The 13,240-nt window shown below is 42.4% G+C and overlaps 2 protein-coding genes across 5 annotated transcripts in view; one reads left to right on the top strand and one right to left on the bottom strand.

Moving 5' to 3' along the window:
• Window positions 1-442: 442 nt before the first annotated feature.
• eif3s6ip (eukaryotic translation initiation factor 3, subunit 6 interacting protein) lies at window positions 443-7,425 on the top strand. 2 transcript variants are annotated; one of them, XM_034899157.1, is made up of 16 exons: window positions 443-569; window positions 603-625; window positions 965-1,007; window positions 1,091-1,301; window positions 1,410-1,489; window positions 1,760-1,821; window positions 1,940-2,009; window positions 2,118-2,191; window positions 2,502-2,673; window positions 4,691-4,845; window positions 4,952-5,122; window positions 5,347-5,480; window positions 5,682-5,855; window positions 6,481-6,670; window positions 6,912-6,992; window positions 7,231-7,425. In XM_034899157.1, exons 1-16 carry the CDS (start codon window positions 557-559, stop codon window positions 7,306-7,308), a joined length of 1,731 nt encoding a protein of 576 aa, XP_034755048.1. In that variant the 5' UTR covers window positions 443-556; the 3' UTR covers window positions 7,309-7,425. The 2 variants fall into 2 exon arrangements, with proteins under 2 accessions (XP_034755048.1, XP_034755049.1); XM_034899158.1 differs by lacking the exons at window positions 443-569; window positions 603-625; window positions 965-1,007; window positions 1,410-1,489 and having other exon boundaries at window positions 1,223-1,301.
• A 547-nt stretch (window positions 7,426-7,972) lies between these two features.
• The window catches only part of cdh23 (cadherin-related 23), a 180,597-nt gene continuing 175,329 nt past the window's right edge, over window positions 7,973-13,240 (bottom strand). For 2 of the 3 annotated variants that reach the window (XM_034899154.1, XM_034899155.1), the window contains 10 exons: window positions 12,572-12,828; window positions 12,382-12,479; window positions 12,092-12,212; window positions 11,911-11,990; window positions 11,723-11,763; window positions 11,499-11,559; window positions 10,667-10,796; window positions 10,399-10,518; window positions 9,996-10,106; window positions 7,973-9,227 (listed from right to left, as the gene is read on the bottom strand). In XM_034899154.1, coding sequence (XP_034755045.1) covers window positions 8,886-9,227; window positions 9,996-10,106; window positions 10,399-10,518; window positions 10,667-10,796; window positions 11,499-11,559; window positions 11,723-11,763; window positions 11,911-11,990; window positions 12,092-12,212; window positions 12,382-12,479; window positions 12,572-12,828 — 1,361 coding nt within the window. In that variant the 3' untranslated portion in view covers window positions 7,973-8,885. The remainder of the gene's footprint in view (window positions 9,228-9,995; window positions 10,107-10,398; window positions 10,519-10,666; window positions 10,797-11,498; window positions 11,560-11,722; window positions 11,764-11,910; window positions 11,991-12,091; window positions 12,213-12,381; window positions 12,480-12,571; window positions 12,829-13,240) is intronic. The other variant, XM_034899156.1, reaches the window with a different exon arrangement.

Raw genomic sequence — 13,240 nt, 5'->3', positions numbered from 1 at the left:
TATTATATTTTCAATATATAATATTCAAACTTTATTTTAATTGACAAATGGCAGTATACAAAATATCAGGTAAGCAATACTAGTACATAAACATGAACAAGCAAAAGTGTCTAAACGTATGGAGTACAGTATATATACACAGTGTATAATGAAACAAACATAGCAATTCAACAATCAAGAAAACATTACATTACAGACAAAACAAAAAATACAAGAAGACAGAATTGTAGTTAGTCAGAAGTTTCAGGAAAAAAAAGACTCTACAGTATCCACAATTTTAATACTTTTCTTGTTATCTAACGTTTTAAGAGACTTCAATACAGATTCAAATCCCATGAGAAAATGTATACAATTAGTATAGGAGTTAGAAAATTTCTGCTTATGAATGTAGAATTTTGCATTCAGAACACAATTGCCCATAATGCTTCCATGCCTTCCGTTTCGTCCGCGTCACAGCTTCTTTCTTCCGCTTCCCGTCTTCTCTCCAGCGACAGCTGCGTGGTTTAGCGGCGTTAGCTAACCGAACAAACCTCCTCGTTTTTCTAAGCTTGGGACAATGTCCACCACCACCACCACCACCCCCGCCGCCGCCGCCGCCGCCGTGCCATACCACGAGGAAGAGGAAGTCAGTAGACATTTCTCTTTCACATATTTGAATGCTTTTTTTGATTATAACAATGACACGCTTGTTAGCGGTAGCCAGTTAGCTAACGTTAGCTAGCTAGATAGCTAGCTTAACTCCACCGGCATAACAGTAACGTTAGCTACCTTTGACAAGCCAGCAAGATATTAATGATTGGTGTTAACTTGTTTCTGACGACGAGAAAGCAAACCTAACATCACCGTAAGTATAAAGTAATGTAGTCAGGTGAGGTAGAGGATAGTGTTTGTGGTAGATGTAGCTAACGGTTATGACTGCCTGGTTAACTGTGCATTAGTAACATATGCCTCTCTGTTTCTACAGTACGACCCGTACGCCTACACAAACGACTGCGACCTGCACACCGGTTAGTATACACAGAAACATGCATCTAAACGTATGATATCTCCTTCCAGTGTGTTAGAGACTCACTCTCCCATCTCCTGGCAGGTGACCCTAAAGTAGACCTGGCCTACGAGAGGCAGTATGAGCAGCAGACCTACCACGTCATCCCAGAGGTGATCAAGAACTTCCTGCAGTATTTCCACAAAACCACCTCGGACTTAATTGACCAGAAGGTTTATGAGCTGCAGTCCAACCGTGTGTCCAGCGAGAGCATTGAGCAGAAGATCTACGAGATCCAGGACGTCTATGAGAACAGGTAAACCTCTCCCCATGGTGGTGAAGCCTTTAACAGAACCGTTCAAGCTGTGTGTGTTTGTGGGTGATGAGTACCTCTCATGCCTTTTAATATTTTGTTCCTGTTCAGCTGGAATAAGTTGACCGACCGTTTCTTCAAAAACTCTCCCTGGCCGGAGGCTGATGCCATCGCATCACTCGTTGGCAACGGTGAGTTTATCATCTGTCCTGTTTGTGCCTTGTTTTTTTTTTTAAATATCTTTTAGGAAAAGTTGAAATGTGATCAAATAAATGTATATTTGCCCAATTGTTTGCCACTGACTTTTAGCTAATACAAGCAGCTCAAAATGTAATTTGGTTTTGTTGATAAGTTTACAGTTTGCAAGACAGGTTGAACAGGTTTTACAATCTACTGATGAAGTTCATCCCTGTGTGGTTCAGTACTGTTTCATGTCATTGTTTGCGTGTTATCTCCTGCAGATGCTGTGTTCCTCATCCTCTATAAGGAACTGTACTACAGACACATTTATGCTAAAGTCAGCGTGAGTAACTGCTTACTATAAACTCTTCATCAATCTCCCTCTCGATTAATAAGCAACTTGCAAAATGTATGAAAACCTCCAGTATTTTGTTGTGAAATATTGTTTTCATGATCATCAGGGGGGACCAACTCTGGACCAGAGGTTTGAGTCATACTATAATTACTGCAACCTCTTCAATTACATTCTCAGTAAGTTACCAGAACAGTCCTTTCATCTTCCTCTCCACTGTGGTCATCAGTGTAAAGTAACTCCTAATGAACGGCGAGTCATAAGAGAATGGTTGTGATTGTAAACAGATGCTGATGGCCCCGCCCCCCTGGAGCTGCCAAACCAGTGGCTCTGGGACATCATTGATGAGTTCATCTACCAGGTACAGTGCATTATATTCTTTTTTTTATTTTTATTTTTAAATGTATCCCCATTTCCATAACAAAAACATAAACATAAGAATCTGATAACAATGAAAAAAAGGCCAGGTCAAATAGTAGTTGTGAGTCATTTCTATAAAAGGAGGACCAGATGGGATATATTAAACGTGACTTTCACATGTTTTTCTATGGTTATGTTTTATTCTTATTGAAATGGCCCATGTGGTTTACGTCCCCTATCTCACTGCTATCTAATGGCAGAAATAAAGCAGGTTTGACGCCGATATGGGAATAACACTATTACGTCTATAGTTCCAGTCCTTCAGTCAGTACCGCTGTAAGACGGCAAAGAAGTCAGAGGAGGAGATCGAATTCCTGAGGAACAACCCAAAGATCTGGAACGTCCACAGCGTCCTCAACGTTCTCCACTCCCTGGTGGACAAGAGCAACATCAACCGCCAGCTAGAGATCTACACCAGCGGAGGTAAGGGAGATACTTGACGGAATTTGTTTGTCTTCAACATTTTTTTCATAACTAAAACAAGAAAACGGGGAGATGTCATTAACAGTTAACTGTGACCATATTAACATGCAATATCGCTGACAAAAATGACGAGGCTTAAATGTTCTTTACAAAATAAAAACGCTTTATTTTTGTCACCTCACTAGGGCTGAACGATATTGTGTTTTAGCATCAACGTCGCGATGTGTGCATGCACGATAGTCCCATCGCATGATGTTACGATGCTGACAAAATCTTTTTTTGCTGTTTGAGAGAAAAGTGAACGTCCGCCGTTCTCCTTTTACATGATTATTACCGGCCGGCCCTTCCCCTTAAAGACAGGTAGCTACGCGGGCAGCGTGTGTATGTGACATTAGTCCAAAGGGGTTTATTGTAATGGGAAGTGAGGATCTCTGTGTGTAGAAACGTCCAATAGGCAGCAGCTGCCTCTGGCACAGTGATGCACATAGTTTGGATGGCTAGTCAGTGAAGCTACAGTAGTCAGTGTTTTATTTTCACTGCAAATACAAACTAAATCACCTGATTAATGCAACATAATTACGTCTCTCGGCCATTTCCCCCCTCAGAAAACTGCTACCAGCCAGGCTAAAGCTAATATAGTTAGCCTAAAGAAACAAGCAGAAAGCTGCTACCAGCCAGGCCAATACTAATATAGTTAGCCTAAAGAAACAAGCAGAAAGCTGCTACCAGCCAGGCTAAAGCTAATATAGTTAGCTTAAAGAAACAAGCAGAAAGCTGCTACCAGCCCGGCTAATACTTATATAGTTAGCCTAAAGAAACAAGCAGAAAGCTGCTACCAGCCAGGCTAATACTAATATAGTTAGCCTAAAGAAACAAGGGCTCCGTCTGTCCCAACAAACGTTATGGTTCGGAGCCGCGACACTGGAAACTTAACATTAATCTAAAACAGAAGTCTGTGTTGATCTAACTTCCTTTCCAATGATTTAATTGTTCTTATATAAACAATTTGTTGCTACTGCGCGTGACATGCAGGTCTGATCAATTAATAAAAACAACGAGCTGGCCCTGCTAGTCGACCACAACCTGAAGTTTAGAGGAAGCAACTTGTCACTGTCATTCACGTTAGCCTGGATTGAATATTATATGAACACAATGGTGTCATGCTAGTCAACCAGCGTATTTCTACCTGATGTCTCTCTCCAAAATCCCTTCAGAAGAGTAACGTTAGTCACAGCGCTTACTTTGGTGTTTGTAAAGCATTAAAGTTTAACAAAGAATGGGTCACATTAGAAAAGATCTTTTTCATTTTTTTTCTTCTATGTAGATTCCCTCCCTTACAAAATCACCGCAGTAGTCAAGAATGATTTATTATTTCCAAACAAAGGTTTTGATGTAATCTTTTAAAAATGACACTTTCATTTTTCATATTGCAAAATGTATAGGGGGGGAAAAAATATCACAATGTAAGATTTTTCCAATATCGTGCAGGCCTACCTCTTGCTTTTTCTTTCTCTCTCACTCCCTCCCTCTCAGTGAGGTCCTTCCTGCTGCGGCAGCACTCAGTCCGTCCTCGTCTATGTCCTCGGTTCTGACAGTTGTGCTGCTTTAATGTGTAAACTTAACAAGACAAAATTAAAACAGGAAACAAAACTATGAAAATATTTGTACTAAAAGTTGACTAAAATGTAATAACCTTTTGTTGGCTAAAACCATGAAGGATAACAATGACTACAATGGGATTAGACTAATAAAAGTCTAAATCTAAATTAACTGCCAAAATGAACACTATCTGGGAGTAAAATATAGGAAACCATAAGTATGTTAAATCTTGAATGATTTCAATGAAAGCCGTTGGACCTTATCAAAGTTACCAGAATAAAGTGCATTTACGGCTATTTGTAGATTCATATTCCGGTAAAACTGTAGTTTTAATAGTTTGTTGCTTTTCTGCTGAGAGAACAGTGTACAGACTTGAGGTGTTACACGAGGCAGCAACATGTTTGTCGGTGTGTTGCAGGAGACCCGGAGAGTGTGGCCGGAGAATATGGGCGTCACTCCCTGTACAAGATGTTGGGTTACTTCAGCCTGGTGGGGCTTCTGCGCCTTCACTCTCTGCTCGGGGATTATTACCAGGCCATCAAAGTCCTGGAGAACATTGAGCTCAACAAGAAGGTAAGTCATCTCGAGTACTACTAATGATGGCCAAACCCTCTGTTTATTTCATACGGTTTTTACCTATACTAACTTGGTTTGATCTTTATTGTTTCCTGTCTCACAGAGTATGTATTCCCGTGTGCCCGAGTGCCAGATCACTACATATTACTACGTGGGGTTTGCCTACCTGATGATGAGGCGCTACCAGGATGCCATTCGAGTCTTTGCGAACATCCTGCTCTACATCCAGAGGACAAGGAACATGTTCCAGAGGTCGACGTATAAATATGAGATGGTCAGTCAGAAGCTTTATCGATAGATTCTTCTGCCTATTCCAAAGTCCCCCCCCCCCCCCCCCAATATTAAGATTGTTACCACAATATTTGGGTTGTATTGATTTCCCCCAAATTTTGTGACGCATGAATAATACACATTAAGCATTTTCATTAATGCATTCTTTAAAATGATCACTGTATCATAGTTGGAACTGATGTCATAATACTGCTATATGTGTTTTAGGTTAACAAACAAAATGAGCAGATGCATGGCCTGCTGGCCATCGCTCTCACCATGTACCCGATGCGCATCGATGAGAGCATCCACACCCAGCTGAGGGAGAAGTACGGAGACAAGATGCTGCGAATGCAGAAAGGGTACGAACCAAACTCCTCACACTGTTGAAACGACTGTATGTGAAGTTCAGTGTTTGTCTCACTGTCAGTCTTTATTGTCTTTATTCTGATTGTCTGTTTTCCATTACTACCTAAGTGACCTTTTTATATTGGCCAGTAGAACTGTGCCACCCATCAGCAACAGTGTCTCAATTGACACAAAAGTTACCTTTTCCATCTCAGAGACCTGCAGGTGTTTGAGGAGCAGTTCAGCTTTGCCTGTCCCAAGTTCCTGTCCCCTGTGGTGCCAAACTATGACAACGTCCACCCCAACTACCACAAAGAGCCTTTCCAGCAGCAGCTGAAGGTCTTTGCTGAGGAGGTGCAGCAGCAGGCTCAGCTCTCCACCATTCGCAGGTAGAGAATACCGCAAGATGATCTCCACACATGAACAACACTGTTCTGATTTTTGAAGCAAAAAGCTAACTTAAACAAACAAACTACACTGCAGTCACATGACTTCAACATCAGCACCACTAGCTTCCAACAGATTTGGGTTGTACAGCAGGATAGTGTTTAACAACCTCTGTAGTCTATTTCAGCCACTTACTGGTAACCGCTTTTTAAAATGCACAAAAGCTTAAATTTCCCGAGTGAGGGATTCACTGACGTATTTTATGTCATGGAACAAAATGTTCAACTCTCTTAAGCTTTTGTTAACCACATACCTTATTTTAGGCATATTACCAAAACCCATTCAAACAAAAAAAACATTGATTTTTGAGACAAAGGAACAAAGGTGCCCTTGAGCCAGGATTCCCTCACCCATGTCTGGTTTCGTGGACACATGAGCACAAGACAAACTAAACGGGGACCCACTTATCAGAAAACCAGCTCCATAGGGCTATTAGGTCTAAAACAGAGAGTCTTTAATGTCCCCAGAAGACATATTGGGTGCAGTTTTTCTACTTTGGTGTAGGAAATGTATTGAATTATTCTCCAAACTTTGCCCTGTCACCTAAGTCCCACTGTGTCCTCGCAGCTTCCTGAAGCTGTACACCACCATGCCGGTAGCCAAGCTTGCAGGATTCCTGGACATGACGGAGCAGGAGTTCCGTATTCAGCTGCTCGTCTTTAAACACAAGATGAAGAACCTGGTGTGGACCAGCGGCGTCTCAGCTCTGGACGGAGAGTTCCAGTCTGCCTCCGAGGTCGACTTTTACATTGACAAGGTGTGTTAAAGTCTGTTACTTTTCTACATCGTGATCTACAGTTTAAATAAGTGACACAGGCTCATGGTTTGGTTAAAATGATCTGGTCCGGTAATTTTCCACTACAGGTCCAAACTGCTCTACATGTACACAAGCCCCCTGAAATACTATAAAATAAATAAATGGGGTGATATTGTTAACTGTTGAACAATTATAAGTAGCTGTAGGTTTAATGAGTTTTATCTTTTCCACATTTCCACAGGACATGATCCACATCGCAGACACCAAAGTTGCTCGCCGGTACGGAGACTTTTTCATCAGACAGATCCACAAGTTTGAGGAGGTAAGCAGTGAACTATCATGCTTCTGGCAAGGAAAGGACATATGTAGAAATTTTGAAGCTGCTATTTATTTTAAGACATCAGACGAAAGTTTTTCATTAAAAAATTGAATTGTTAGCGACAGTTGAAATGTGTATTGTCACCAATATGAAACATCTCCCTAACATTCTGTAACGCCAGCCTGTGTAGTTATACTTTGTGTCATAAACTGAAATGAAAATTCCCTCCGTCGTCCTACAGTTGAATAAGACCCTGAAGAAGATGCCGGCGACCGGAACCACTGCGGCATCAGTGAGTGCCACAACCCGAGGACTCTGACCTGCCGCAGTGAAGAAGACATTAGGGACTGAGTCCTTTTGACAACTATAATTGATGGTAACTTTTCTATATAACCTGGCAACAATAAACCGATTTAGTGTGCTAAACTCTTGTTTATTTTTGTCAGCTGTGAAGTGGTTACCCCTGACAACCACTAGATGACAGTATTTCTGTTGACTGACAGATGTATACACGGGGACAATACCAACAATATAATTAGAGACTTGTCTCACTGACTGAGGTCAAAGGCTGTTGCATATTTCTTTTATTTTCACAGATCATCCAACATTTCTCAACACAGATCTCAGGACTGGTGACAACAAATAAATTACAAAATGGGAATATATATATATAAAAAAATTTTAAAAACACACCACTCGTCAGAAACAGCGTCAGTTGTCATATAAAGGAAAGAGAACGACATGTCACTGTAGCACAATACACATACTCCAAAATTACGCCCTACCTATTTTGGTAAGCCAGCATTTTTCTTCAAAAATATGTTAGTTCCATCACATTTTTTATAAAATAAAAAAATAAAGCAAACGTTGCTCATTTTGAGCATGACTCTTTTAGTCCCTTAGGTGGCAGTGTAAAGTCTCTGTGGGCACAATGCCATCTTTGTCCTTAGAAAATGGATAATTCATTTTTTTTTTTTTAATCCATAAATCCTTACCAAGGTTTTCTTTAACTGCCTTTCATATCAAATTTTTAATAAAAGATTGAAGTTTTTTGAGAATCTTTCAGTTATTAGTAAAGAGTCTCTTTGTCCACGCTAAAGATGAAGAGATGGACCAGTGTCTTAATATTCACTGCTGTCCTGCAGACTGGACTGTTTTGTCTTTTTCGCCATTCATTCAAAAAACCACTTTCAAACTACTACAGTATTTAACAGTGGCAAAGGCCCCTCTTGATCTTGGTGTCAAGTGAAAAATCCACTCTATCTGCATTACATGTCCCAACAACAAAATGTCTCTAAAATGTGAAAGAGAAAAGTCTTACGGTTCTACCCTCACTCCTACAACACTGATTGCATCATCTTGCAAAGAGAAAAAAATATCAGAGCATGAAAACAGAAATTCCATCATTTTCTTGATGGCCATTCACTGGTCTGAGTGTGTGTAGCCTTGCTTATTTTTTTTAAGTGTGTGTTTTTGAGTGTATGCAGTCCAGGTGTGACTTCGAAAAGGATTCGTGAGAATGAGCCACCTTGTGACGATTTAAGATCATGGTTCAACAAGCTTCTCCCACAGGGAGGCTTAGTCTCTCTTCTCCAATCAGCTCTTTGGATGAAATTCAATGACACCAGCTGGTTTTGTCTCGCTGAAGAAAAGCGCCTTGCTTATGATTTTCCATTTCCTAAAACGTCATTTGAATAAACCTTCTCTTGGGACCACCTTCAACATAAAACCACCCCAATGCGGAGGAAGTCCTCTTGCAGGCTGTCTCACCGATGCCTTGAGGTTGGCTGATGAGGTTCCCTAGACTACACACACTCCTCCAATCAGGGTGGGGTGTGGAGACACAAGGACACACACGAGTCATGGTTGCGCTCAGACCAGCGAGGCCTCGGCTAGTCATAACTCTGTAATCTCCAGGGGACTCCCCGACAGGATTTCCCCGTCCTTGTGACGGTGCATCGGGGTGGACTTGGCTGACTCTGTCCGGGCGTTGCGCTCAGAATAAAGCACCCCGTCTGCGTTCAGGGCCTCCAGAGAATGCGCCAGGGCCCGCTGGTCATCCTCTGGCAGGCTGTTGAGGTCAGAGGTCAGGAGGGTACCTGTGCTGCCGTGGACCACGTGCACCCCTTCGGGGCCCTTCAACTCAACTGGAAGCTTGTGCTTGAAGCGCAGTGTGCCGCGGCCTCCACCCATGCCCAGACACTCGTCCTCATCATCGTCCAGATCACTCTGGATCAGCTGTTGAAGTGGGAGAGAATATACTGATTGGTATTGTTGATGCATCAGACTGACAACAGCAATGCAGCTTTGGAAAAGTTTCAGGAGAGGAATCATTAGATCACTTGCAGTAACAATTTGGAAGTGTAGTGAGACAACACAACAGCAGAGAAGAACGAATATTACCATACCAGACCTGGGTTAAATAATTGCAAACAATTTGGAAATTCCGGCAGATGTTCCTCATTTAGGCCGGATAGCCGTTACCCAGGGCTCTTTTTGTGTTGCCATGTTGCGGGTGGATTTCTGAGGACAGTGGTTAACTGCTCCTCAGATCTCTGCAGGGTAAATCCAGACAGCTAGCTAGACTATCTCTCCAATCTGAGTTTTCCCTCACACAACTAAAACAACCTTTGAGCATACACGTTCCCCTTAAACAAGCTCCTTCCCGAGGATATTTTGCAGTGGCGCTCAACGCTGCCGCAGACGATTGTGATTGATTTAAAGAAATGCCAATAAACCAGAGCATGTTTTTCTCCCATCCTGGAATTCTGTGTGGACTAGCCAGACCCCCCTCCTCTTTTGAAAAGTAATTGCAATTCTATTTGACCCAAAGTCTGGCTCAAGGTAGCTGAGATAGCAGAAGTAGTGATTAAGTGCAGAGTCAGAGCAGCACACTTGGGATGGGAAATGGGAAATCAGGAGAAATGTGAGAACACTCTCCGGCAGCGTCAGGCAGGAAGAGTACAGCAGCGGGTGCAGAGAGAGCGTCCATTTTTCCTAGCCCACCTCAGTGACTGATGAGCGATCTCCCTGGCTGGTGGATACTGTGACGAGTCGTGCTGCAAAGAGTGTTTTCAGCCTCAGGTAGTCGTCCAGGACCACATTGAGCAGGGAACCCTGACAGGACGGCAGTTAGGATCAAACAGTCTGTAACGCTGTCTACCGCACACATCATCACTGTTACACTAATCATACATGAGAATCCACAGCAGGACTGTCCAGCCCCTTATCTGAACAGCCATCTTCAAGTCCTTTGGGTCTCTCTCTTCGGTTTTCCTCAGAACATACTTGAGGTTATAGGTCCTGTCCTCTGACCCAATGCATTTTGAGAAGGATGGAAGGAGAGCGTTTTGGATGTGGACCTGTTCCTTTGTGTCTCCCTGGATAATCTGACAAACGGGTTTCTTACCTTTATAGGCCCTTCCCTCATGATCTGGCCCAGTTTAGCAATGTTGTCGTACTCCTGAATGGCTGCCCTCAAGTAATGATCGTCCTCGGGCTTCGCTTGAGGCTCTCGACCGAATGTTCCCTGTGGAAACACACACACACACACACACACACACACACACACGTCAGCTGTGAAATGGGGTTAAGTCGAAGGACAAAGCTCTGGTTACAGACACACATTTGTGTAATCCCAAATATTGTTGTGAAATATAAATGATGTTGGTACTGACGTGAGTGCGTGCAGGGCTGTTCCACAGGTCAGTTATCTCACTCAGGTTTTCCGGCAGGTCGTCCTCGTGGTCAGCCTGAGCAGCCAGCTCCAGGTTGCGACAGAACGGGTCCAGCCACACTGGATTGGCCCTGCAGAGTTAAACACACATCATCTACAGCAAGGAGAGGAACTATGACGAGCTCCAATAACTCCAGTTTAGTTTTTGTTTTATGAGATTAATCTTATGGTAAAGTATGAACATTATCTGGTAAAGTTGAATTCCATTTTTGGATGTTAGGTTACTTAAAAGAAAAGAGTGACACTTGGGAAACACGCTTATTGGCTTTCTTGCCGAGATTTAGCTGAAAAGATCGATACCACTCTGAAGTCAGTAAGCTAAATATGGCTTGGCTGGGCATAAGGAATGTAAACGGGGGAAACCGCTAGCCTGGCGTTGGACCCCCAAAGCTCACAAATTCTATATCTCGTTTGATTATTCCTTACAAAAAACTAAATGTAAAAACGACCCATTGTGGTTTTATTGGGAGTTACGGTCTGGAAATGTTTCTTGGCTGTGTGTAGTGACTTCCTGGAGCTGCCTGGCAACCTCATGGCGACAACCCACAATGTAAAATCACTTCTTTAACGTATCTTAAACAACATTTTTTTAAATAATAAAAGTAAAAGAAATGCTTGTACTTGACCTTAAGAAGTAATAACTCATAACTAATTAAAAAGAAATACTGCCAGACATTAAAAAAAAAAAACTATAGTAGCGTAGTAACAGCCCGAAGTGATATTTGCTTTTAAAGAAATATGTGACAGAGAGATGTGAAACTACATGTTCTCACCCCTCAAAAGAGTACTTGTTAGTATTGGGCATGTCCAGGATGTCCATCAGACCCTGGTTCCCTGGGGGGTAGAGAACAGATCATTTGAAGAAAAACAGGCTCACTGCAGTGAACTGACATGTTGTACTCTACAGCAACAGAGTAAACAGGTAAAAACCAAAAAAGCCACATCCTGAAGTTAACAGCTGGCGGGGCGCCCCCCCCCCAGCGAAGCTGCTTCTCACCTGTTGATCCTGCAACGATAGCTTTCAGTTTCCTCTGGTGTCTGCAACACAGCAAGAGACACAAGTCGCGAGAAGGTAAACATGTTGATGAAGAAAGAGCCCATGACTGAGCAGATCTCAAATGACTCCGCACACTCAACATTCAAAATAAATCTACGTCAGTACAAATATCGCTGAAAGGTTCTTACACTCGGCGATAATGCCAGTTCATTGTGATAAACAAGATTCCTGCCAAGCACAGCAGCACAGCCAGGATGATGATGACCAGCTATGAGAGAGGAAAAAGAAAGAAAGAGTTTTAAATGCACCAAAGCACCAAACATCTGGCACAGCAGCCTGTGGGTTTCCGGAGGCCCTGGCCTCGCAGACCTGTAGTGTGGAGATGTCATCGGGCAGTTTGTCACCGACAGCAGGCTGAACGTCCACAATGTTGTATCTCCTGAACAGGTTTCTCAGCTGCTCCTTGTTCTCGTCTATCATCTGAATTACCCTGCAACACATGAGAACACCAGGGCACAGGTAAACCCGCGTCAGAACGCAACCTTTGATCCGTAGAGCTTTCATGTGGGAGGTTTCCTAACTTCTCGTACAGCATGTGTAAGACTGCGTTACCAAGAAGCATTGGGAGGGAAATATTTATTTTCTTCAGGAAGGTTTACCTTTCGACATCTAGGATGGTGTTGGTCTGGTTGTTGACAACATGGATGAGCATGTCTGTCTGAGCATAACTGACCCGGCCCTTCTTGTCCACATGGAACTTCATAAAAGGAGAATGAGAGAAAAATGTCAAATATATATATATATATAACACAAACAAATGAAATACCAAAGACACATACAAAATATTACCTGTATGTCATCTAAGTTGACAATGGCTCCAGTAATGTTGGACAGCAGGTTGATGAAAGCTTCCTGGTTTTCGCGGACAAAATCAGGGATCTCATTGAAGACTATTTTGACCCTCTGGTCATCTCTGAGAATATAGATGTTCACGTTGGTGGTTGTACTGTGCCCAGCTAAATCGCACGCCAATATCTCGAGCTGAAAGTATCCCGGGTTGAAGGCCGTGAAGAGGTCATACGTTCGGATGATGCCATCTGTCAAACCTGTGGAAATCATTGAGAAAATGTGTTTTTTATTTAGTTTAACAAGACTGGACTAAGGGACTGTACTGCCTTCTATGCACTGTATCATGCTGTACAGTTTTTCATATCATTGGTCACCAGATCACCAGATGTTTAGTTCAATTAAAACCTTGTGGAGAGATCCGGCATGCACTGGAATAAGGAACATTCCCTCTCTGGGAGAACTGGAGCACAAGAAGAAGAAGAGGAGAGGCACCGGCGGCAGGAAGCAAATACACATCTACAGAAAGTGTAAAACCTACGTCATATTGTAAGGCTGCCTTTTCTTTGTTAAACCATTTGGTTTATTTCATTTTTGAATTTTAATTTTATTGCATTTAAAGCTTTAGTGCATACGTTTTTGATATTAATAAATCTCCGTTACATTCAAGCC

Source organism: Etheostoma cragini, chromosome 17 (genome assembly GCF_013103735.1).
Source record: "Etheostoma cragini isolate CJK2018 chromosome 17, CSU_Ecrag_1.0, whole genome shotgun sequence".
NCBI lineage: Eukaryota > Metazoa > Chordata > Actinopteri > Perciformes > Percidae > Etheostoma > Etheostoma cragini.
This window is presented reverse-complemented; position numbering and strand designations above follow the sequence as displayed.